The sequence below is a fragment of the Salmo trutta genome, chromosome 1 (genome assembly GCF_901001165.1).
Source record: "Salmo trutta chromosome 1, fSalTru1.1, whole genome shotgun sequence".
NCBI lineage: Eukaryota > Metazoa > Chordata > Actinopteri > Salmoniformes > Salmonidae > Salmo > Salmo trutta.
In genome coordinates, this window is record NC_042957.1 from 49,952,097 (window position 1) to 49,977,787 (window position 25,691).

Consider the following 25,691-nt stretch of genomic DNA (forward strand, 5'->3'; position numbering starts at 1 on the left):
GCCTTTCTTAACTAGTCTGGCGAGAGACTAGCTTAGTCACCTTCATATCTAGTCACAGTGACAAAGCATTATTTTGAGCTGTCCGTGGTGCTGGTTTGAGACAACCCAAAAAACGTCTCAGACGTTTCGTAAAAAACTAGCACCATGGACAGTTCTCAACAACGCTGTGTCACTGTGATTGATCAAAACAACGCTGCATCCCTGCCTCGTGTGGTACATTCTGGAACTCCCTAGTTAGTACAACAGTGAGGAGGGGCGTCAACAACAGTGTCTCAACAACAGTGTCAGTGACGCTTCGATGTAGCTGGTTGTCAAGAGTGCTTGCTAGCCACTCGCTTCCTCAAGGTTGAACGTTAATCTCAAAGCAAGAGGGGGAAGAATAATCAAATATAGCTGTCTGGTTGAACCAAGTTTCTGGGTAAGTGAGAGTAGTCGTCTATTTTTGCATGTATTTTTCAATTTACTATGGTTTGCTGTTAGCTATCGTATCTAGCTAGCTAGTCAGTCAACCAAACCAAGGCAACGTCAGGGCAGGAAGGGTGTCTCCAATCCATATTTGTTTAGTGTTAGTTAACTGGCTATCTAGTTAACGTTCGTGATGGTAAACAATCGTCCCAAATATATTTTTTCTAAATATTATCCGTTTCGAATTAATGTAAAGTTAAACTAGTAACTTAAACGTTAGTTAACTACCAGTAACGACGTAATGTTAACGTTACAGTAGTTGTGTGGAATGCTAGCTAACAACGTTAGCTTATCAGCAAGCAAGCAAGCAAGCAAGCTAGCTAGCTTCATTTTGTTGTTGTTGGCCTGTAAACCAGGAACAAGCTCATCAATGGTATCCCATAAATAACTCAATAGTTAACGTTAGGTAGCTTAAGCACAGACAATACTGACATTGATCTGCTAGGTAATTGCATTTATGGCCTCGAGCGATTGTACAGGGAGGAGCTGGCCTAGTTACTAGCTAGCTAATTAGCCATGATAAGTAGCTAGCTAGCTGGCTGCTAACAGAGAGGAAGACTGCTGCTAGATACCCCAAAATAACTTAGCTAGTTAGCTAACGTTAGTCAAAATGGCGAAATGTAGGTAGCAAGAAGTGATGGCATGATTCAGCATTCGTTATCATAGGAAGTCCTAGCTACCTACATCTAGATGGGTAGCTAACGTTAGCTAACTGTATCTGTCAGTGGACATTACTCCACTGACATTCTTCCACTGACTGTACACGTCCATAATTAGCCGGTTACATAAGCGTAACTAACGTTAGTTGAAAGGGAAGCACGTAAACAAAGGGACTTTTTAAATATCCTAAAATTGAAATGCTGAATCTACTGTTCTTAAAAAAGGAAGTGACGCGGACCAAGTTAGTTTTATTTAGATAACTTGTCACAGGTAAACAAACATTGTTTATGCATGATCTTAGCTTATCTATGTATCTTTCAATTGAAGGGTGTATCACCATAGTGCCATGGAGTTTCCAAATCTAGGAGAGCATTGTTCTGAAAACTCCTGCAAGCAGCTGGGTGAGTGGTTGGTTATGTAATACTGTCTCCATTTACTACCTCAATGCCTCCCAATACAGAGCCTGTTGTTTGTGTTCTTTTCCTGTCCTTTCTAGTATGGCTTTGGTATCTGTCAATAGTTGTGGTTTAAGTCCAAAGTCCTCCACAACCAATTGTCATGGGCTGCACTACCCATTATCAGGATTGAGGAGTGTTAGTGAGAATTTCATTTATCTACATTCATATGGATGATCTCTATTCTTTACCATGGAATAAACACCTTGACATATTTCTTATATCTGACAGATTTCCTACCAATGAGATGTGATGCCTGTGAAGAGATTTTTTGTAAAGACCACATAACCTATGCAAATCACAAATGCATGTCATCCTACAAAAAGGTACATTTTAAATAGTTTAGCAGCATCGTATGTTTGAATTAAAGCAAAGTTCCTATAATGTGCAGTTAGTATGTAGAAATGAATGCATGCTGTTCAACCTTACTAGTTGTCTGCATGTTGTCTATTGATCCAAACAGAGCTTTAATACGGCTCTCTGCTTGATTCTGTCCCCAGGATATCCAGGTCCCTGTGTGTCCTCTGTGCAACACCCCGATCCCCATCAAGAGAGGGGAAATGCCAGACATCAAGGTTGGGGAGCACATCGATCGCGATTGCCAGTCGGACCCTGCTCAGAACAAGAGAAAGGTATGGTTGATAGGCTTCTCTACAGGACCATTTACACAAACTGCCCATGGTTAAGTGAAGTAGCTATGCCTAATCTAAGCTAACCAACCTTTTTTTTATGGTAGATATTTACAAACAAATGCTCGAAAGGAGGCTGCAAGCAGAAAGAAATGATCCGAGTGACATGTGACCAGTGCCACATTAATTATTGTCTTAAACACCGACATCCACTAGACCATGACTGTAAGCCTGAAGACAAACCAGTCTCCAAATCTGGGTAAATATTTCCCTCCACCTGATGCCATTTATTGATTGTGGTGCACATTGATGAGCTTTTGCGGTATAATGATGATTACATTGGATTTCTTTCAGATTCGCTGCTTTCATGCGGTCCCAAGGAGCATCCTCTAGCAGTGCCTCCACTTCAAGCAGTAGAGGAAGTTCTAGGCCCATTTCTAATGGGAATGCTAGGACCCAGAGTAGTCGGTGAGGATCCTCATGTATTGATTTTCAAAACGCCACACTGAAAGACCACATGAAGCTTAAATAAATAAACAAGTGATATTGACAAGCACAGTTTGTCCTCCCAATTCATGAGAGGCGTATTCTCACTAAACCACATGGGATGGACGAATTGACAGGTTGATTTTGTCAGTGAAATTTACTACACATGGAAAGGATGTCATTTTTTTCCCTTCACAGAACTGCTCTTACCTGTTACCGCTGTGCTTTCTAGAAAGTGTTGACTTGTTGACTCCATAACCCCACTGAGCATTATTGTTTTTGATTCTATCACAGCAGTGCTCAGGCCATTTATAATCCAGCTCCGGCCATGCGGCCCCCTCCAGCACAGAATGTAGTACCTGCTTCGGCATCCTTTCAGGCTGGCCTGGTATGCCTAACACTCTTACACCGCTTGATTGAAACTACTGTAAACTCTCTTCTCTGAATAATTCCAGTCCATTCATGCAGATTCTGTAGTCTGCTCCTGTTTATTCCTTGAGATTCTAAAGTCTGTTCCAGTTTATTCATTGAGATTCTAAAGTCTACTCCTGTTTTTTCATTGAGATTCTAAAGTCTACTCCTGTTTTTTCATTGAGATTCTAAAGTCTGTTCCTGTTTATTCATTGAGATTCTAAAGTCTGTTCCTGTTTATTCATTGAGATTCTAAAGTCTGCTCTGTTTATTCATTGAGATTCCAAGAAGAAAATAAACAACATCCTGTAAGTGTTTATCTGCATGTTGTGATTGCAGACTGAGGAGCAGGCCTTACAAAGAGCGCTGGAGATGTCCTTGGCTGAGTCGGCTCGCAGCACAGTCCAACAGCCAACACTCAGGTAATAAACAATCCCCATTAAATCCCATAATCCAGCATCACCCACACATAATATAGGCTGTAATCATGTCCAGATGCCATCAACACAACCCTGTTACCTATTGTTTCTCTTCACTAGCTCTTATTGCTATGTGTTTGCTCTAGTTGAAACGCAGGCTATTTGGTTACTATAGGAAAACACAATATGAATAGGTTTGACATTCCACCATGTAGCCCATGGTGGGATGTCCATGATGACTTCATAAATGAAGGACAGTGGTGCCCACAGTTCAGTGTTTCTTCACCTCATGATGTGTGTTGCTGCTCCTCAGACCTGTGTGTGCGTGTCGTTGTGTCTCTTGCATGCTCTCTGCAGTATGATGATGATGATGATGCATTCCTCTGTGTGACATAGAAGTGTTTGTGTCTGTCTCAGCCCTCAGGAGCAGGAGGATCTGGCTCTGGCTCAGGCCCTTGCTGCTAGTGAAGAAGAGTACAGACGCCAGCAGCAGAGACAACAGGTATCCAGAAAACTTAGGCGTCAGTAGCATGCTAACAGGACAGGACCTCACCTAGGTACATTGCCTCCATGGCGTCCCCAATATTTCTTCATCATCCTCACTGGGTGCATTTAAAGATCAGCTAAGGAGAAAATGAATGACACAATTTTGAAGTACTACTTAATGTGTATTTTATCTGATGGACCTATTAAATGATCCTATTTTTTTTTTCTCCCCATGTTGAATATTTACTGTAAATGGTGAGACAAGCCTCTCACTAATGATTCTTTGTCTTGAATTAAATCGACTTTTGCCTGTACTAATATCTCACTTTCTATCGTAGGAAAGAGAGTCCTCCAAACAGTCTTCCTGCAGCCTCTCATAAACCCAGACCAGTGTCTGAGTCCAAGCTGCTACCACCAGTAATCAACTAGCAACTGTGCTACATCGATGGAACCCTCCAGCAGAACTCTTAACGTCCAGTATCACTGATCCCAACTAATGAACAGTCTGGGACTTTCATAGAGATATATTGAATAGTATCACTGCTTTTCTCTCTACTCAGCACATCATTCTAGACAGGCTTTCTGTCCTTTTTACCGATGGCTCTCTATGTACATATTTTCTATGTTGATCATGGACATTTAACCTCGGCATCAATGTTTCTTGAATAAATTATTTTAAAGATGTATTCGTTTCTGAAGCGCGTTCTATGTACAAGGCATATATACAGGAGGATGACATAACTGGAGATGAATGAAGTTTGGAGAACAGAACTAGAATGCGATTCAATTTCTATGGCTTAGAGAAAACAGTCTCAGCCCAAGCTTTGCCAATTAAAATAAAAAAGGAAGGCCATTATATAATCCGACATATTTAAATCAAAGTTTATTGATCTAGTACACAGTTTAGCAGATGTTATAACGGGTGTAATGAAATGCTAATATAACTAGCTAGTCAAAACAAGTAGACACTTGTCCGCATCATCATGACAACTGAAAACCAACAGGTACATCATACACAATACGGGGTCGGTTTTATTATGCTATTGACTAGTCTTAAATTGGCAGTGCTTGGTAAGTAGAATGAACACAAATACACTTGTTGATTTCCATGATGTTGATGTGTATTATATTGTTCCCCAACACATCCATCAGTGCCTTTGTGACGCAGTTCCAGCTTTGAATTCCCTCAGGGTAGGCCTTATCGACCTTGGCTGTTGAATTGAAAGGTAAGTGGATAGAAAGTGTATTTTTATTGTTAACATTTCATCGGTAATGTCTGTTTTCAAGAAGACCTTGGCAGTTATTGAGCACCACTCCTAGAAAGAATTCCTAACAGCAAAAACAGCTGAGACGAAACCAACATGAGCAAGATAGGAGTGCAGCAAACGGCAACTTCACTGTTGTGCTGGTGCATATTCATTACGCCGATGCTGTTGCAAAACGTTTCTTAAACTCTTGTTTTGCTTCCGTTTGGTTCTTAAACGGTGAACGGTTTCCGTGACGAATACACCTTTTGTTAAATCGCTCCGGTTCCTCGAGGAATATTCATGAAGCCTGTATTTACCACTATGCATTCATACTTTGTCCAACAGAGAGCAGCATAATGTTGCATGTGGTATCTTTGAGGGAGGCCAAAGAGGATAAAATAAAATTGTATTTGTCACATGCGCCGAATATAACAGCTGTAAACTTCAGAGTGAAATGCTTAATTACAGGCCCTTAACCAACAATGCCGAGTTAATAAAATATTTACTAAATAAAGTAAAACATATTTTAAAAGTAACACAATAAAATAACAACAATGCGGCTATATACAGGGGGGTATCGGTACCGAGTCAATGTGCAGGGGTACAGGTTAGTCGAGGTAATTTTTACATGTAGCTAGGGGTAAAGTCACTATGCATAGATAATAAACAGCAAGTAGCAGCAGTGTAAAAACAAAGGGATGGGTGTTGTTGGGCAAGTTCACAAGAATGTTTTTTTTTTCTCCATAAAGAAGGCTCATTTGTTGAGTATTTTTTTACAGTTTGGGGAGGTGCTGCTCATGTTGTCACGGTTATGAATGAGTCAGGCTAGTGTGTCACTAGCGTGATTGTGGCACTCAACAATAATTTGCATAATGGTGTGCTTAGTCACCTTCATTTAGCTCCATTAGCTGTTACGCTAGACCTCCTCACCCTCAAACACTGGAAAATAGCACATAATTGTCGATTGTCACATAGCGACATTAGTTATAGGATTACTCATTTGGATCTAGTTTCATCTGAGCAAACAGAATAAAGGCACACTCTGTAGCTTCCCCCTGGGCACACCACATGATTTCAACATGGGAATCTGGGTAATATTTGATTGAGGTTGATCAATGAGATTTCAACCTTTATTCACCTACTCAAAAAGACAGCCAGAAGTTTGTTCAATTCCCAATGTGTTATCACTTTCAACCATCTAAAAGCACAACCAAATTCCATTGGAAAAACTGTCCGATTTTTTATTTAGTTGTCATTATGTAAATGTGTTATCGCTGAGCATTCAACCATTTAAAAGTACAACAAAGTTCAAATGTAAATACAATGTCAGATATTTGGTATCTGTGTTATCACTGTGCTTCATCTAATAGCAGAACCAAATGACCTGGATTGCAGTTGAGATAACATTAAAAGTACATAGTGTAAGTGACCAGGCATAATAGCACCCATGTCGTCCTAAAAGTTATATGTTTGAATCTGTCCATAGAACATTCTTCCAAGTGTCTTGATGATCATCCAGGTGCTTCCAGGTGCTTTTTGACAAACCTGAGTCAACTTTTTGGATGACATAGGGTCACATTATGGCTGGCGAGAACCAAACACTGCATTCCACAGTAAGATCATAATACCAACAGTCAAGCATGGTGGTGGTAGTGTGATGGTTTGGGGATGCTTTGCTGCCTCAGGACCTGGACGACTTGCCTTAATTGAAGGAGCCACGAATTCTGCTCTGTATAGAGCAGAGAATTCTACAGGAGAATGTCAGGCAATCCGTCTGTGTGCTGAAGCAGAAGCACAGCTGGGTCATGCAGCAAGACAATGATCCACAACACACAATCAAGTCTACATGAAAATGTCTGAAAAGCAACAAATTTGAAGTTTTGGAATGACCTAGTCAGTCCAGACCTAATCCCTATTGAGATGTTGTGTCAGGACTTGAAATGAGCAGTTCATGCTTGAAATCCATAAATGTCATTGAGTTACAGCAGTTCTGCCTGGATAAGTGGTCCAAAATTCCTCCACAGCGACTGATCAACAACTACAGGAAGTGTTTGGTTGGAGTCATTGCAGCTTAAGGTGGCACAACCAGCTATTGAGTGTAAGGGGGCAATTACCTTTTAAAGCAGATGCATTGGGTGTTGCATAACTTTTTAAAATGAAATAAATGGAATATGTATGTAATTGTTGTGTTATTTGTTCACTCAGGTTCCATTAATCTAACATAACGTTTTGGGTGAAGATCAGATAACATTCAGTATCAGAAATATGCAAAAGTAGAGCAAATTAGAAAGGGGACAATTACTTTTTCACATTACTGTAAATATCAACATTTAAAGAATATGACTAAATCAAATCAAACTTTATTTAAAGTGCATTTAAAGTTTGATTTGATTTAGTCCTATTCTTTAACTTTGAGTTTTGGTTTAGATAGAGATGTGAATCCAACATATCAATTATAAATTATGAACTTGAAGATTACATTTGAAATCAACCAAAGCTTGAAACTTTCTATTTATTGTTAGGTTTTTAGTTGAACCCTGGATCGAATTGAAACTAGCTGTTGATGATTTTGCAAATGCTGTTTAAGCCAATTGATGATTGTTGATGATGTATGACTAAAGTAGAGTTACATTTCATTTGCTGTGTTAAACGTGCCATTGGAATAGTTATTAAGAGACCTCTCAATAATCGTTCTCACAATAGCACATTGGTTGTAGTCAATCACAAATATCAAAGCTAGGCACGGCTGGCCATAGTTAAAACCCTGGATGCGAGACCAAATGGATAGCTGTAGATAGATCAACTTTCCAGGAGGAGGTGCTGCTGAACTTCTAGTTTTTTTTCCTGATAGTGGATATATAACGTTGAACATCTGACATTGTTTCAAAGGTACTAATTCAACATATTTTATACAAGGTTTGTCTGTGGTAAAAAATGTACCCTTGACTTTTTGCAAATCCAATGTATTTACCCTGTAGATTCCACATCACAATAGATTGTGAAATTCCATTGAAACAATGTTGTGTGCTCAGTGGGTTATGTTTCCTGTCAACAGTGTGGCCCTGATTGGTGTAAATCAATGGTAGACTGTAGATTGGGGTAACTATGGTGTGGTGATGTCTATGGTATAAGAGGAACTAGTGAACCCATCTGTTGTTAAGTCATGTATTCTGGGAAATACAACCAAAATTCAGGTCCTCTCACATGTATCATTCCTCAGAGTGACAGAAGAACCATCCCTCCAATGCACCTTGTCTACACAGATCCTTATCAGTTGGGATGTGAAGCGTATTCAGGGGGATGACAGCTGCACATGTTACACCAGAAGTATATATCTGAGCGTCATGAAAATATCAGTTATTAGAAATCAATATGCGAGTGGGTATCAAACAAAAATATACCCTGTTACTGCACATTAACCAAGAACAACCCATTTGATTACTAGTCTACCTTTCACGTTCAGGAAAGCTGGAAGATCTTCCTCCAATCGGTTTTGTTTGTGCTTTGCAGTGCTCTACATCAAGGGGTTTCAAACTGGGGCTTGCGGCGGTATTGCAGGGGATCCGCAATAAAAATACAATGACATTGGGAAGTCTACAGGATCAGTTATCATGCTAGCTGTTCCTGATCATCCTACTCTGGGAAAGTAGATAAAGGGCTTCATTGCAAAATCTCAAACTATCCCTTTAATACAGAGGAAATTACAGTCATTGGAGCTAATTTCACTTTTTTGTTCTCTATAGAAACATCTTATTCGGGCCATCTAAGTGGTCATTTTTGGGATGAAAAACTCTTTCAGTGTCAACTTAAAAGACCAAAACCAGATAGAAAGCATGCAGAAAATAATTGAACTCTCTATCTTTTTTTATAATACCATCTTTGATTTTGTTCTAATGTTTGAGCACAGGTACACAGCATTGGCCATGGCAAAATGTATAAAATTGCAGGAAATTAGCTTTAAAACTGCATCATTATCTCTCAGCTCCATGTCAATGTCACGTCCTGACCATAGTAAGATGTTATTTTTTATGGTAGAGTAGGTCAGGGCGTGACAGGGGGTGTTTTGTGTTTTTCTATGTTTTGTATTTCTATGTTTAGGTTCTAGTTTTCTATTTCTATGTTGTTGTTTTTTGGGATGATCTCCAATTAGAGGCAGCTGGTCCTCGTTGTCTCTAATTGGAGATCATACTTAAGTAGGTTTCCCCCCCCACCTGTGTTTGTGGGTAGTTGTCTTCTGTTTAGTTTTCTGTACATGACAGAACTGTGCGCTTTCGTTTTCTCTTTGTTATTTTTCTTTAGTGTTCTGAGTTAAAATAAATATTCATCATGAGCAATCAACACGCTGCGCTTTGGTCCCCTCTCTACGACAGCCGTTACAGTCAAACTGTATGGAATTCCTGGAAATTAGCTTTAAAACTAACCTTTTCTCTCAGCTCAATGGAACATTTTTGAAAAATGTGCTTTACAACTGAAAACTTTCTCTACGCCGCAAGATACCTGTACCATTTTAGCTGATAGACCATGTTAGAGTTTACATTTCCTCTTCCAATGAACTGTGGGGAGGTGAAAATAATGAAACTGTCTACCAAATCAATTCATTTCAAAATGTTTTACTTCTACTCAAGACATGATTTTTAGTTTTTTTGCTAACATATGATGGGGGTCCCTGGGTAGCTGATTTACCTGGGTGGGGGTCACTGGGCAAGAAACGTTAAACTCCTGCTCTACATTATTCAGCAGCACCTCTTGGCTGTCCTTGAAACAAGTTTCTCTCTGCATTGTCTGTATTGCTGGTAACAGAATGGTTCCTTTAGTTAACTCTGTGGATAGAAAGATTCAGTGAAAGGATATTTACCTTGAATCCAGTGGTATTCAAACTGCGATAAGCTCTCAGTCATCAAAAAAGAAACAGTGTGTGGGCAGGGTGTTTTGTTTTTCTTGCACATAAAGCCCTCAGTGACTGAAAGAATACAACGTAGAAAACATGTAGGCCTAATCTCACATCAACTACAAAGCCGCAAATTCAATGTATCCTATCCTCCTACACTTACTTTAATGCTCAGGCTCCAATGAGACAACCGTTCCCAAGGTAGTGCTATATTTTATTGCAGGTACATCTGAGTTAGCGCTGCTCCTTGGAAAATGATTTTCCTCTCGAGTGCGGGCTGACAGCCTCTCAGACGGGTGGGCGATTGTGGTTCAGTGGGGCTTCAGGGGGGTTGGTGATGAATTCGTGGGCTTCTTTAGCTTCTTACAGCAAACAGGGCTTTGTGAATATTGTCAACCACAGTAGGATGTGTCCTTAACCCTCGAGGATATGGTTTTGTGGTTTTGTAAAGAGGTCTGACTTGCAGTGTCCTTTGTGTTCTCTAGAACATTAGATAGGCAGAAGGTTTATTACAGGCCATAAAAAATGAGGCAATGATCTGTATTTATTGGGTTGTACCTTCTTGTGCTCCGTCCAATACATCTATTGACAAAAGTAGGTAACACCAGGCTCTCTGTCTGTTCTATTTCCTGTTGTATTTCCTGTCTTTGACAATCATGTTAACCTTTTACCAGTCTCAAAAATAAAACAAATTAAACTCATATTATTCTGAAAAACATTTGTCTTTTTTTGTTCATGGAAACTCACATAACAGAAACTCACATGGAACAAATTCTTCAAAATTATACACTGCTCAAAAAAATAAAGGGAACACTTAAACAACACATCCTAGATCTGAATGAAAGAAATAATCTTACTAAATACTTTTTTCTTTACATAGTTGAATGTGCTGACAACAAAATCACACAAAAAGAATCAATGGAAATCCAATTTATCAACCCATGGAGGTCTGGATTTGGAGTCACACTCAAAATTAAAGTGGAAAACCACACTACAGGCTGATCCAACTTTGATGTAATGTCCTTAAAACAAGTCAAAATGAGGCTCAGTAGTGTGTGTGGCCTCCACGTGCCTGTATGACCTCCTTACAACGCCTGGGCTTGTTCCTGATGAGGTGGCGGATGGTCTCCTGAGGGATCTCCTCCCAGACCTGGACTAAAGCATCCGCCAACTCCTGGACAGTCTGTGGTGCAACGTGGCGTTGGTGGATGGAGCGAGACATGATGTCCCAGATGTGCTCAATTGGATTCAGGTCTGGGGAACGGGCGGGTCAGTCCATAGCATCAATGCCTTCCTCTTGCAGGAACTGCTGACACACTCCAGCCACATGAGGTCTAGCATTGTCTTGCATTAGGAGGAACCCAGGGCCAACCGCACCAGCATATGGTCTCACAAGGGGTCTGAGGATCTCATCTCGGTACCTAATGGCAGTCAGGCTACCTCTGGCAAGCACATGGAGGGCTGTGCGGCCCCCCAAAGAAATGCCACCCCACACCATGACTGACCCACCGCCAAACCGGTCATGCTGGAGGATGTTGCAGGCAGCAGAACGTTCTCCACGGCGTCTACAGACTCTGTCACGTCTGTCACGTGCTCAGTGTGAACCTGCTTTCATCTGTGAAGAGCACAGGGCGCCAGTGGCGAATTTGCCAATCTTGGTGTTCTCTGGCAAATGCCAAACGTCCTGCACGGTGTTGGGCTGTAAGCACAACCCCCACCTCTGGACGTCGGGCCCTCATACCACCCTCATGGAGTCTGTTTCTGACCGTTTGAGCAGACACATGCACATTTGTGGCCTGCTGGAGGTCATTTTGCAGGGCTCTGGCAGTGCTTCTCCTGCTCCTCCTTGCACAAAGGCAGAGGTAGCGGCCCTGCTGCTGGGTTGTTGCCCTCCTACGGCCTCCTCCACGTCTCCTGATATACTGGCCTGTCTCCTGGTAGCGCCTCCATGCTCTGGACACTACGCTGACAGACACAGCAAACCTTCTTGCCACAGCTCGCATTGATGTGCCATCCTGGATGAGCTGCACTACCTGAGCCACTTGTGTGGGTTGTAAACTCCGTCTCATGCTACCACTAGAGTGAAAGCACCGCCAGCATTCAAAAGTGACCAAAACATCAGCCAGGAAGCATAGGAACTGAGAAGTGGTCTGTGGTCCCCACCTGCAGAACCACTCCTTTATTGGGGGTGTCTTGCTAATTGCCTATAATTTCCACCTGTTGTTTATTCCATTTGCACAACAGCATGTGAAATGTATTGTCAATCAGTGTTGCTTCCTAAGTGGACAGTTTGATTTCACAGAAGTGTGATTGACTTGGAGTTACATTGTGTTGTTTAAGTGTTCCCTTTATTTTTTTGAGCAGTATATTATCATGCCCACATGAAAAAATACTTCAGTTTACTATAGAATACTATACTACAGAATGTACACTTTCCCTCGATCATGTGTATTACTTACTATAGAATGTTGACGTATAATGAAAAATACTATACTAAATACTACAGTAGATATCTGCAAAAAAAAGACTGTAGTGTCCGCAAAGACACTGCTATAGTAAAAACTACAGTATCTATTTAGTTTGCATATGCCCTGCTCTTTCCACTCCCCCATATCGCAATTTGCCATATTGTGTCCCTACAGCTTCTAGGAAAGAGAAGAAGCTCTGAACTCGGAAAATGTGCTCTTTTAGTGTTCCTCCAGTAGGTTTCCTGAAATGTCCTAAATAACACTACAGTAAATACTACAATATACTACAGTCTGCAAAAACAATACAGTATAGTATAGTCCCCAAAAACGCTACAGTAAATACTACTACAAATACTACTACAGTTCGCAATAAACATTACATTATACTACAGTTATTTTACTACAGTATTTATACTAAATACTATAGTATACTACAGTCGTTAGTATGCAAAAACACTACAGTGAATACTACAGTAAAGTCTGCAAAAACACTACACTACAGTGTTGGAAGACCAGTAGGAGGCACCATTTCCTCTGGTCTAAAAAAATATCCCAATGCCTCAGGGCAGTGATTGGGGACATTGCCCTGTGTAGGGTGTCGTCTTTCAGATGGGACATTAAACGGGTGTCCTGACTCTCTGTGGTCACCAAAGATCCCATGGCACTTATCGTAAGAGTAGGGGTGTTAACCCTGGTGTCCTGGCTAAATTCCCATCTGGCCCTCATACCACCACGGTCACCTAATCATCCCCAGTTTACAATTGGCTCATTCATCCCCACTCCTCTCTCCTGTAACTATTCCCTAGGTTGTTGCTGTAAATGAGAATGTGTTCTCAGTCAACTTACCTGGTAAAATAATGGTAAAATAATAGTATTTATACCATAGTATACTATGGTATTTTTTTAAGTGGGATGAAGTGACATTCATATTAGTCTATGTGCTGTCAAATATTTCAGACACTATTTTCTGTGCTGTATTCATCGCAAGCAAGGTCACATAGCATAGCATAGCACATAGCTGTTATGTATTCAATTTCTTCAATCTAATTGGATATCTGAAATGTGATGTGTAGGGTTCAAACATGCACTAGCTTTAACCAGATGCAGACCACTAAGTGTCACGTAGGCTGCATTTACACAGGCAACCAATGATGATATTTTTTCCACAAATTGGTCTTTTGACCAATCAAATCAGATATTTTCACATCCAATCTTTTTAGAGCTGATCGGATTGATCAAAATAAAAAAATTTGAAAATATTATCAGAATTGGCCTACCTGTGTAAACGCAGCCATATAGCATTTTGAATACCATCCAGGAATTCAGACACTGTTGTGATCAAAGGATGACTTTGGGAGCTATTCATGTCTCTCAATTAATCCCCTGGGCCAGCAGCTCTTAAATATCACAAAGTAACGACTAACTAACGAGGCGAGAGGTGCAACACATCCTGACTAACAAGGATGATCCCAATCAGGGCAAACCAAACCCAAACAGAACCAACCTCGAAATCAAACTAAATTGAGAAAACCCTCAAATCATATAACAGCTGTCAAATATTTCAGACACCATTTTATGTGCTCCTCTCATCGCAAGCAATGTCACATAACATGCGTGGACTGTTATGTATTCAATTTCTTCAATCATATTGGATATCTGAAGTGTGTACAGTCACACGTGATGTATTTCCATGACATGATACAGAGGTATTGTATGTTTGTTGTGTAAAGTTCAAACATGCAGTGGTGGAAAAAGTACTCAATTTTCATACTTGAGTAATAGTGAAAGTCACCCTGTAAAGTACTACTTGAGTAAAAGTCTAAAAGTATTTGGTTTTAAATATACTTAAGTATCAAAAGTAAATGGAATTGCTAAAATGTACGTAAGTATTAAAAGTAAAAGTACAAACCATTTCAAATTCTTTATATTAACCAAACTAGATGGCATAATAAAAAAAATAAAACGTTTTTATTGGCAGATAGCCAGGGGTACACACCATCATTTACAAACGAAGCATTTGTGTTAAGTGAGTCCGCCAGATCAGAGGCAGGAATGTAGTGGAGTAAAAGTGGGGAAAATTATAATTAGTAAAGTAACGTACAGATACATCACAAAACTACTTAAGTAGTACTTTCAAGTATTTTTAATTAAGTACTTTATACCACTGGCACTAGCTTTAACCAGATGCAGACCAGCATGTGTCACATACAGCATTTGGAATACTGTACCATTCAGGAATTCAGACACTGTTGTGATCAAAGCATGACTATGGGAGCTATACATGTCTCCCAATTATTCCCCCCCCCCAAAAAAAAAATTTATACGAAGTCTACAAAGCAAGTTTGTGATTGTGTCAAGCTCTTTCAAAAGGCTGCAGTGAAATTCTACATGGAAATATATTTCAAAATGAAACAGTAAATCATTTCTCTTACGGCTCCATTTTATTTTCAAGATGGAAGTCATATTGTGTCTTTCTGGGTTTTAACTGCACGCTGACAGTCTTTCATGTTCTAAATTGTTCCTTCTGCTAGAAATACTGCCTTTGGGAAATATGTCTCATAAGCAATGAAACGGTATAACAAAGGGCTGCATTCATTTAAAAATTCACCATAATATCTTTGAATATCTTTGTTCTCTTATGTAATTCATTAGTGTCCATCAATGTTCATAAAAGCAGATATCATACAGTATTAACACCTGTGATAGCTCTTTAGAGTCAAATGATTGCAGGAGTTTCCCATTCTGCTTTATTACTGTGTTCTCCTGTCTGTCATCAGGTAATGTGGAGCTGATTAATAGCCAAGAAGGAGAGCTATTACCTAAACACATCAGGAATTACAGGATGTACTGTTATCTTAATCAACCCCACTGCAGGGGGACTATGCTGCATGCTCTACTAGCTCTCACAGTCTCACGTCAGAATCAGACGTTCATCCATGTTTATCAAACGTCAAATTTCGAAGTTGTTCCAAATGTCAAATTTCCAAGTGTTTAAGGTTAAGTTTAGGCATTAACTCCAAATGTTTAAGGTTAGGATTAAATTCAGGCATTAACTCCAAGTTCTTAAGGTTAGGATTAAATTCAGGCATTAACTCCAAATGTTTAAGATTAGGATTACATTCAGGCATTAACTCCAAGTTCTTAAGGTTAGGATTAAGTTCAGGCATTAACTCCAAATGTTTAAGGTTAGGATTAAATTCAGGCATTAACTCCAAATTCTTATGGTTAGGCATGAATTCCGAATGGTTAAGGTTTGGGATAGGCTTGAAAAAAACAACTCAAAAACAACTTTCTATCACTGGATTCTAACATTTTGCACAAGAGGCAGATGTTTACGCCATAGCAAAACCAAAACCTTCTTGAGGGTAACAGCACTCACTGCCCCTGGTGGTCAGTTTCTACATCATCTCCCGACGTCCACAGATATAGATGGACGTCGAATACTGACTTGTATCACGATTGAACTGGCTGGCGAGCTAGTGTTTCATCACAATGTGTCACAGTCACACATAGCAAAACACAGTCCCGTGTGGCTCAGTTGGTAGAGCATGGTGTTTGCAACGCCAGGTTCGATTCCCATGGGGGACCAGTACAGCGAAAAAAATGTATGAAATGTATGCATTCACTAATGTAAGTCGCTCTGGATAAGAGAGTCTGCTAAATGACTAAAATGTAAATGTAAAATTAATTGTTTAAATTTGTGGTCCTGTGTGGCTCAGTTGGTAGAGTATGGTGTTTGCAATGCCAGGGTTGTGGGTTTGATTCCCACGGGGGACCAATACGGAGAAAAAAATGTATGAAATGTATGCATTCACTACTGTAAGTTGCTCTGGATAAGAGTGTCTGCTAAATGACTAAAATGTAACAGGGAGAACCTCATACTGAGCTCTTATTCCCAGTATGTGCTGGCGTGTTCTAGTATTGGATGAAAACAGTCTGAATAATTAAGTAAATCAATATTATTTCCTGCAATTTGTTTCCCTTGGTCTAAAGACAGACTGCCAGGAGGTGTCAGAGCAACAGGTTTCACTTGGGACTGTTAGAAAAAGCATTGGTAGTGCTGCAGGCCCTGGATGTTCTTATTGGCTGCAGAAGCCAGTAGAAGCAGTGAAGTAGCAACAGCTTGAAATAAAGAGAGCTGCAACTCGGCTGTCAAAGAACAACCAAGCCTCCAGAGTACACACTGTAAAAGTACACCCTGTAAAAGTACACCCTGTAATTCCAGCTTTCTTAAGGTAATAGCTCTCCTTCTTGGCTATTAATCAAGGCCAATATCAGGTAGTGCAGCAGATGGCATCTCAGTGACATCAATATTTTAAAGCCAATTATCTCCACTGCTTTTTGCATGAAGCGATTCCTTAATAACTCCCAAAGGCACACTATGTTGATATCCACTTAAGTGGTTACAAGATGACATACTATATGTCAGTTTCTCGAGCCTTTACTAGTATTAGCTGGCCGATATTGACGTATGTAGCGCATCTCCACTTTCTTTCAGCATCTTCACTTTGGCAAAAAAAGGTAGTTGTATAATTACGAACAGTATCTTGCAAGATTCAATAGTTGGAATTGTAAGAGTTGTTGCCCTGTCCCTTTCTCTGCGATTGTCATTCTAATGGAATCCAGAAAGAACAAAACCATGTCCTCAAACGTTTCCATCAAAAGGTGCAGAGATATGGGCAAAGAAACAAAACATCCACATCAAAGTAGTGCATTGGGCCTTTACTAGTTCTGTATTAGCGGACCGATATACACATCGGTAAAAAAAACCTAGCACCCCAACCCCCAAAATACTTCCTGGGGCTATGGACACACCACTGCGAAGTGACAATGGAGCTGATTAATAAGTTGAGCTGTGACTGTATATTGTGAGGCTGAAGGCCCGCTCTCATTAGCCTGGCCAAAACCTTTTGAACATCTAGGTCAGAGAAATCAGACAAGAGTGCACCTTCATTACAGCTCACAGAATATCACTGTCTCCTTTGCCATTGAGATCGTAGCATAGGCTATTCATGTGCAGTTTAGGAAGAACATGCAATCAGTGATATGCAATTTACAGCACACAGAATACCACAGTATGCTTTGCCATTGTCTTTGTAATATTGGCTAGCATATTCAAAATATATAATATTATAATATATATTCCATTTAGTCATCTATACTAGGTAGAGGGTGCAATCACTGATTCAATCACTGACACAATCACTGACACAGTCACTGACAGTCACTGACACAATCACTGACGCAATCACTGACGCAATCACTGACACAATCACTGACACAATCACTGACGCAATCACTGACACAATCACTGACACAATCACTGACACAATCACTGACACAATCACTGACGCAGTCAATTTGATTAATCCTTAAGAGTCTATTGACACCCGTGCCTCAATCTAAGTAGCATAATAAAAAAATCCCCATCAAAGTCAGTCAGTTTAAATAGCATTTATTTATCTTTGATGATTTTTCACACCAAAAATCGAATCAGTCTCTGAAGCTATGCAAACTGTTGTATCTGGGTAGAAGAACTGGTTGACGATTTACTGTATGTCTGCTGGAGAGTCATCAAGGACATATTATAGAATTTTGTATTAGGTCAGAGCAATTAGTCAACTCTAACACCCAACAGACAACGAGGTCTGAATTCAGATACATGTGTTTCCATGACAACTAGGAGAAATACAGGATGTGATTTGTGTATTTTTTTGGAAGCCGGGACTGATCCCTATACAGTATTCCCGATCTAGGGAATAAACATGACTGATCCAATTGTGGCTATTCCTGATTTAAAGCTGAGATCCGCAATAGGCGAAACAGCACCACTGGCTTCCCCAGGGAAATGTGTTATTTTTCATACTTAGAGGAATTGAGCATCCAGCATCATGGCAACAAACACAATTTTACTCTATACTCTGCTTTTCTATCGCTGGTGCAATGATGAGCAATGGTGTCTGAGGGAAAAAAGCAGTGTTCATTGTTTGAAGTAACGTTTGTTGTTGTAGTATCACCTATGGACGTGGCAGTTCCACCGCAATGGATTGCAGCTTTGAGGGAAACATTTTTAAACTAACAAAATGTAGAACAATATTGACATATCAACTCAGAAACACATGTATTTTCAATTACTTTTTGATTATGAAAAATACATAATCGACAGTGAAGACAGTTATTCTAGTGTATATTGAAAGTCAAGAGAGTAAATCTGAAACTGCACCCTATTCACTTAGGGCAATTTAAGAGATAGGGTGTCATTTCAGACGCTGCCTATGCTAGCTCATCCTAGTGCCACTTACAATTTACAGCATAGGTAATCTCTTAACAGAGTGGTTTTTGTAGTTCTGGAGAGAACTGCTTAACTAGGCAAGTCAGTTAAGAACAAATTCTTATTTACAATGACGGCCTACACCGGGACCAAATCCGAACGACGCTGGGCCAATTGTGCTCCACCCTATGGTACTCCCAATCACGGCCGGTTGTGATACAGCCTACAGACTCTACCAGAATGATTTAGGATAATATGTTCAGTGGTGTCAGATGATTCCTGTGACTCAATGTTCATGTAACCAATCTAACATCTTCAATTTAAACAAATAGTGTCAAACGTTGTGTTTCTCTTTCCATGCTTCAGTGGTCACATATCTTCTTCTAACACTTCAAAGTCTTTGGTGAGAGTGTGAGGTTAGTTCCTAAATGAAATCACATGATCTGAGCTGACACTGCTGTTGACCTCAGAGGACACAGGTTCAGCTACATTCCAAATGGGAAGAAACGTAATGAGAACTATATCAGAACAGAATTCTTATGAGACGATTATCTGTCTCACTATTCTACTGTACAACATTTGAAGACAGAGATTGTGACCATTTGTTTATTTTATTCAACCTTTATTTACCAAGTCAATTGAGAACTCATATGCAGCAAGTTTCTGGGTGCTTGCCAAGGTACTGCACAATATACACTGATGTGAAACGAGGTAATCAGCTTCTGTGTTTTCGTCACACGTTCTGTTGTAGTTTGGAGACTGGCTTGTCCTAATCAAAGCAGCTACTACTTCAACTTCCTGGGCTTTCATCATGATGGGGGAGAGGATCTCCCTCTAACCACCACTGTGTTCTGGAAAATAGCCCCAATCATGAGCCAAAATATACCTTTCTATGGGTTATACAATGACTGTGATGAGGATCCTTTTCAGCCTGCTTTTAAAAAATGTCTCCGTGAACTGAGTCATCTGACATCTCTGCAAATGAGATGAAAGCTTTAATGGTATTATGGATATGAAAGGTTGAGTCTTATTAGTTGTAATGTACCTCAACTGGCTAATCAACAAAGGCTGTTTATCCCTATCTAATTATTCTTATCCATTTTAGTGTTAGTGTGTTGACATTGACTGGAACTAAAATAGTGAAAAGTATCATATCAACCACTGGCCAAATCAAAAAATACACTGCTCAAAAAAATAAAGGGAACACTTAAACAACACAATGTAACTCCAAGTCAATCACACTTCTGTGAAATCAAATTGTCCACTTAGGAAGCAACACTGATTGACAATAAATTTCACATGCTGTTGTGCAAATGGAATAGACAACAGGTGGAAATTATAGGCAATTAGTAAGACACCCCCAATAAAGGAGTGGTTCTGCAGGTGGGGACCACAGACCACTTCTCAGTTCCTATGCTTCCTGGCTGATGTTTTGGTCACTTTTGAATGCTGGCGGTGCTTTCACTCTAGTGGTAGCATGAGACGGAGTCTACAACCCACACAAGTGGCTCAGGTAGTGCAGCTCATCCAGGATGGCACATCAATGCGAGCTGTGGCAAGAAGGTTTGCTATGTCTGTCAGCGTAGTGTCCAGAGCATGGAGGCGCTACCAGGAGACAGGCCAGTACATCAGGAGACGTGGAGGAGGCCGTAGGAGGGCAACAACCCAGCAGCAAGACCACTACCTCCGCCTTTGTGCAAGGAGGAGCAGGAGAAGCACTGCCAGAGCCCTGCAAAATGACCTCCAGCAGGCCACAAATGTGCATGTGTCTGCTCAAACGGTCAGAAACAGACTCCATGAGGGTGGTATGAGGGCCCGACGTCCACAGGTGGGGGTTGTGCTTACAGCCCAACACCGTGCAGGACGTTTGGCATTTGCCAGAGAACACCAAGATTGGCAAATTCGCCACTGGTGCCCTGTGCTCTTCACAGATGAAAGCAGGTTCACACAGCACGTGACAGACGTGACAGAGTCTGGAGACGCCGTGGAGAATGTTCTGCTGCCTGCAACATCCTCCAGCATGACCGGTTTGGCGGTGGGTCAGTCATGGTGTGGGGTGGCATTTCTTTGGGGGGCCGCACAGCCCTCCATGTGCTCGCCAGAGGTAGCCTGACTGCCATTAGGTACCGAGATGAGATCCTCAGACCCCTTGTGAGACCATATGCTGGTGCGGTTGGCCCTGGGTTCCTCCTAAGGCAAGACAATGCTAGACCTCATGTGGCTGGAGTGTGTCAGCAGTTCCTGCAAGAGGAAGGCATTGATGCTATGGACTGGCCCACCCGTTCCCCAGACCTGAATCCAATTGAGCACATCTGGGACATCATGTCTCGCTCCATCCACCAACGCCACGTTGCACCACAGACTGTCCAGGAGTTGGCGGATGCTTTAGTCCAGGTCTGGGAGGAGATCCCTCAGGAGACCATCCGCCACCTCATCAGGAGCATGCCCAGGCGTTGTAGGGAGGTCATACAGGCACGTGGAGGCCACACACACTACTGAGCCTCATTTTGACTTGTTTTAAGGACATTACATCAAAGTTGGATCAGCCTGTAGTGTGGTTTTCCACTTTAGTTTTGAGTGTGACTCCAAATCCAGACCTCCATGGGTTGATAAATTGGATTTCCATTGATTCTTTTTGTGTGATTTTGTTGTCAGCACATTCAACTATGTAAAGAAAAAAGTATTTAATAAGATTATTTCTTTCATTCAGATCTAGGATGTGTTGTTTAAGTGTTCCCTTTATTTTTTTGAGCAGTGTATATTGTGATTATTTTCCTGTTTGATATTACTGCATACTAGCAGGCACAGATCTGCAGATTCCAACCATACAATACTGGAATAAGATTAGCTGATTAAGGATTTACAGTACATACAGTACCTCTACCTACTCTGAAGGATTGGCTCCTCTTAACCCCATCATTAGAGTGAATATTATATGAGATGGGAACCTATGGGAGGTTGAAAGTTCAGAGAAGAAATAGGTTGGAATAAATCCCCTATATGCTGTATCTCAGTGCTTTTGACAATGAGTGGGTACTTCATGTTAATTCGATTACACAGCAAATGAATGTCAGAAGAATATCTCACTGATTGCTGTGCTCTTGGTGCCAAATCAATCTGAAGTGTCAGATAAATCCAGTATGAAGCATAAAGTGCTAATGGCCACGGGCACAGCCAAGGATCTGATCAGTGTCCTGTGAAAATGAGCCTTCTTTGGTTGCTATGGGAACCTGCCCATGAAATAACCCAGGAGGCATTTCAGAATGCTGATTTACTGTACCTTGCCACAAAACTTCATAAGCCATGGGCACTTTGATAGTACTTTAATGTTTTTTTCCCCACCCAAAGACGCCCATCTTACCATTCACTAAATACATCATGATGCAATGCACTGCAAAGCTGCACACAACATGTAAGTCTTGTGTCATAGGACACGTTCACTTTTTATTGGAAAGCTCTTTGCAGCCAACAAAAGCTTCCTTAGGCAACCTTGAGTCATACGTTGAATTGTACCTTATGACGTTTCTTTCTGAATATTGTAACAATGCTTAACAACAATACTCTCTGAAATCTCAAGTGTAATGACAAAGTACCACTTATGCCATTGCTATTCAAATGCAGTATGAACCCCCTAGAGTCGATGTCCGCGCCCCCCTGTGGAAATCTAATTAGCATAAACATCTGTCAGTTTAAACTAGAGATATCAGATTTGTTGCATTGGATGCATCTTAATTCACCACATCCGACAATGTCGCACTTCCGCATCTGCGGTGAAAGGTGACAGAGCTAGAGCGGTGTTGGTCAGACCACGAGACATCCCGAAAATCTGTTTTCTCACAAAATCGTCTAGCGTCAGAACTGTTTGGCCAACAAACTATTCCGGAAAAGTGAGACTCTCACAAATACGTACATATCGGTTGTTTTGCTCTAGGACACCCAAAGGCCTCACAAGACTCCTCTGAAGGTCCCCAATACCAGTTGAAAAAATGAATGGCAGTACATGCAGTACCTTCGGAAAGTATTCAGACCCCTTGAGTATTCAGACCCCTTTTCCACATTTTGCTACATTACAGCCTTAATCTAAAATGGATTAAATAAATAAAAACTCCTCAGCAATCTACACACAATACCCCATAATGACAAAGCGAAAACTGTTTTTTAGACATTTTTGCTAATTTATTTAAAAAAAATTGAAATAACTTATTTACATAAGTATTCAGACCCTTTGCTATGAGACTCAAAATTGAGCTCAGGTGCATCCTGTTTCCATTGATCATCCTTGAGATGTTTCAACAACTTGATTGGAGTCCATCTGTGGTAAATTAAATTGATTGGACATGATTTGGAATGATACACACATGTCTATATAAGGTCCCACAGTTGACAATGCATGTCAGAGCAAAAACCAAGCCATGAGGTCGAAGGAATTGTCCGTAGAGCTCCGAGACAGGATTGTGTCGGGGTACAGATTTGGGGAAGGGTACCAAAATTGGAAGAAGTTTGGAACCACCAAGATTCTTCCTAGAGCTGGCCGCCCAGCCAAACTGAGCAATCGGGGGAGAAAGGCCTAGGTCAGGGAGGTGACCAAGAACCCGATGGTCACTCTGACAGAACTCCAAATTTCCTATGTGGAGATGGGAGAACCTTCCAGAAGGACAACCATCTCTGCACCACTCCACCAATCAGGCCTTTATGGTAGAGTGACCAGACGGAAGCCACTCCTCAGTAAAAGGCACATGACAGCCCGCTTGGAGTTTGCCAAAAGGCACCTAAAGACTCTCAGGCCATGATGAAACCAAGATTGAACTTTTTGGCCTGAATGCCAAGCGTCACGTCTGGAGGAAATATCGCAGTATCCCTACGGGGAAGCATGGTGGTGGCAGCATCATGCTGTGGGGATGTTTTTCAGCGGCAGGGACTGGGAGACTAGTCAGGATCGAGGAACATATGAACAAAACAAAGTACAGAGAGATCCTTGATGAAAACTTGCTCCAGAGCGCTCAGGACCTCAGACTTGGGCGAAGGTTCACCTTCCAACAGGACAACAACCCTAAGCACACAGCCAAGACAACGCCGGAGTGGCTTCGGGACAAGTCTCTGAATGTCCTTGAGTGGCCCAGCCAGAGCCGGACTTGAACCCGATCGAACATTTCTGGAGAGACCTGAAAATAGCTGTGCTGCGACGCTCCCCATCCAACCTGACAGAGCTTGAGACGATCTGCAGAGAGGGAAGGGAGAAACTCTCCAAATACAGGTGTGCCAAGCTTGTAGCATCCTACCCAAGAAGACTCGAGGCTGTAATTGCTGCCAAAGGTGCTTCAACAAAATGCTGAGTTAAGGGTCTGAATACATATGTGAATGGGATATTTCAGTTTTAGATTTTTAATACATTTGAAAAAATGTCTAAAAAACAGTTTTTGCTTTGTCATTATGGGGTATTGTGTGTAGGTTGATGAGGAAAATAAACAATATAAAACATTTTAGAATAAGGCTGTAATGTAACAAAATGTGGAAAAAGTCAAGGGGTCTGAATACTTTCTGGATGCACTGTATTGATATGGTGACTGTTTAGTACCAAACATAAGGGATAAAATACATGTAAAAAAAAATGAACAAATGTTTCCCAATCATTCTTATATCTCTCAGATATAGGACAGGCACTTCAGAACAAACTTCCTTTTGATATTTTAAGGGACTATTGGTTGCTCCATGTAGTGAATCTGTTATTCAATGTGCTTGTATGGGTTAATAGCAGTAAGGCCAAATAAAATGTTTTATTCCCCCAAAAAAATTCTATACTTCAAGGGTCTTAAAATTCAAAATCAATTACCTTCTTAAAACAATTCCATATAGCTTACCATAAGGCCAAATGAAATGTTTAATCAAATAATAGTTTTTGTTGGGATACTTCAAGGGGGATCTTAAAATTCAAAATCAAATAGCAAAATGATCCTGGGTTTGACCTCCTTAAAACAATTCCATATAGCTCAGTAGTAAATTGTTGAGCTAGCTAACTAGCAGATTTACATCAACAATCAGCTGATATCCCACCCTCTTTTCCCAATGTCAATCATGTCTTTAAGATGCACTGTAACTATCTTGCATTTACGTACACACTGTTATCCAGAGCGAGAGCACATTTTTCAGCTAATCTGCTCAGGAGTTTGAACCAGCGACCTTTCGATTACTGGCCCAACTCGCTTAACTGCTAGGCTACCTGCCAACTACCGCTAGGCTACCTGCCAACTACCGCTAGGCTACCTGCCAACTACCGCTAGGCTACCTGCCAACTACCGCTAGGCTACCTGCCAACTACCGCTAGGCTACCTGCCAACTACCGCTAGGCTACCTGCCACCTCCTTACAATTTGTGATGAGTGAGAGTGTGTTGTTGAAATAAATAGGCCTATGCTAAAAAAATGTTTTTTTTGGCTACGTATGTCATGAATTTCGAGATATGAACTATGAAAATCAACAAAAAAATCTAGCGAAGGGAGGAGGGGGCGAGAGGGAGGCATGCCTCTTGGGTGACATTTTTTCATTTTGAGCACCTGCCCCCTGAAAGGTCTGTGCACGGCTCTGGTAATACATTATGGTGTATTGTAACTGAGGACAGAAGGCTCTGGAGCGCTCAGACCAGGCATAAAGTGGTGCTGAGGTAATAAAAGGTCAATACTGTGAGCCTCATGTGAGTTTTCCTCTGAGGTTTGGCTTTCCTCATCTATCTCCTCACTGTAATCTCCCTGAAATTGTCTGGTTACTGCCTCCGTATGCATTGTATGCCCTAACCGTACAGAATAAAATACA

The 25,691-nt window shown here is 40.9% G+C and overlaps 1 protein-coding gene across 4 annotated transcripts; it reads left to right on the plus strand.

Moving 5' to 3' along the window:
* Window positions 1-243: 243 nt before the first annotated feature.
* On the plus strand, window positions 244-4,697 carry LOC115198522 (AN1-type zinc finger protein 2B). 4 transcript variants are annotated; one of them, XM_029760513.1, is made up of 10 exons: window positions 244-418; window positions 1,453-1,526; window positions 1,812-1,906; window positions 2,081-2,212; window positions 2,317-2,468; window positions 2,564-2,677; window positions 2,990-3,083; window positions 3,446-3,528; window positions 3,943-4,082; window positions 4,350-4,697. In XM_029760513.1, exons 2-9 carry the CDS (start codon window positions 1,472-1,474, stop codon window positions 4,052-4,054), a joined length of 837 nt encoding a protein of 278 aa, XP_029616373.1. In that variant the 5' UTR covers window positions 244-418; window positions 1,453-1,471; the 3' UTR covers window positions 4,055-4,082; window positions 4,350-4,697. The 4 variants fall into 4 exon arrangements, with proteins under 4 accessions (XP_029616373.1, XP_029616390.1, XP_029616363.1 ...); XM_029760503.1 differs by having other exon boundaries at window positions 245-418; window positions 3,943-4,027; XM_029760522.1 differs by lacking the exon at window positions 244-418 and adding an exon at window positions 1,622-1,718 and having other exon boundaries at window positions 3,943-4,027.
* Window positions 4,698-25,691: the final 20,994 nt, after the last annotated feature.

What these genes read in the sequence shown, in the direction of transcription:
- LOC115198522 (XM_029760503.1), top strand. Translation starts at nt 1,472, where the DNA reads ATGGAGTTTCCAAATCTAGGAGAGCATTGTTCTGAAAACTCCTGCAAG. An exon ending in AAACCAGTCTCCAAATCTGG is followed by an intron (nt 2,469 to 2,563) that starts GTAAATATTTCC and finishes GATTTCTTTCAG; the next exon opens with ATTCGCTGCTTTCATGCGGT. An exon ending in GCCAGCAGCAGAGACAACAG is followed by an intron (nt 4,028 to 4,349) that starts GTATCCAGAAAA and finishes TTTCTATCGTAG; the next exon opens with GAAAGAGAGTCCTCCAAACA.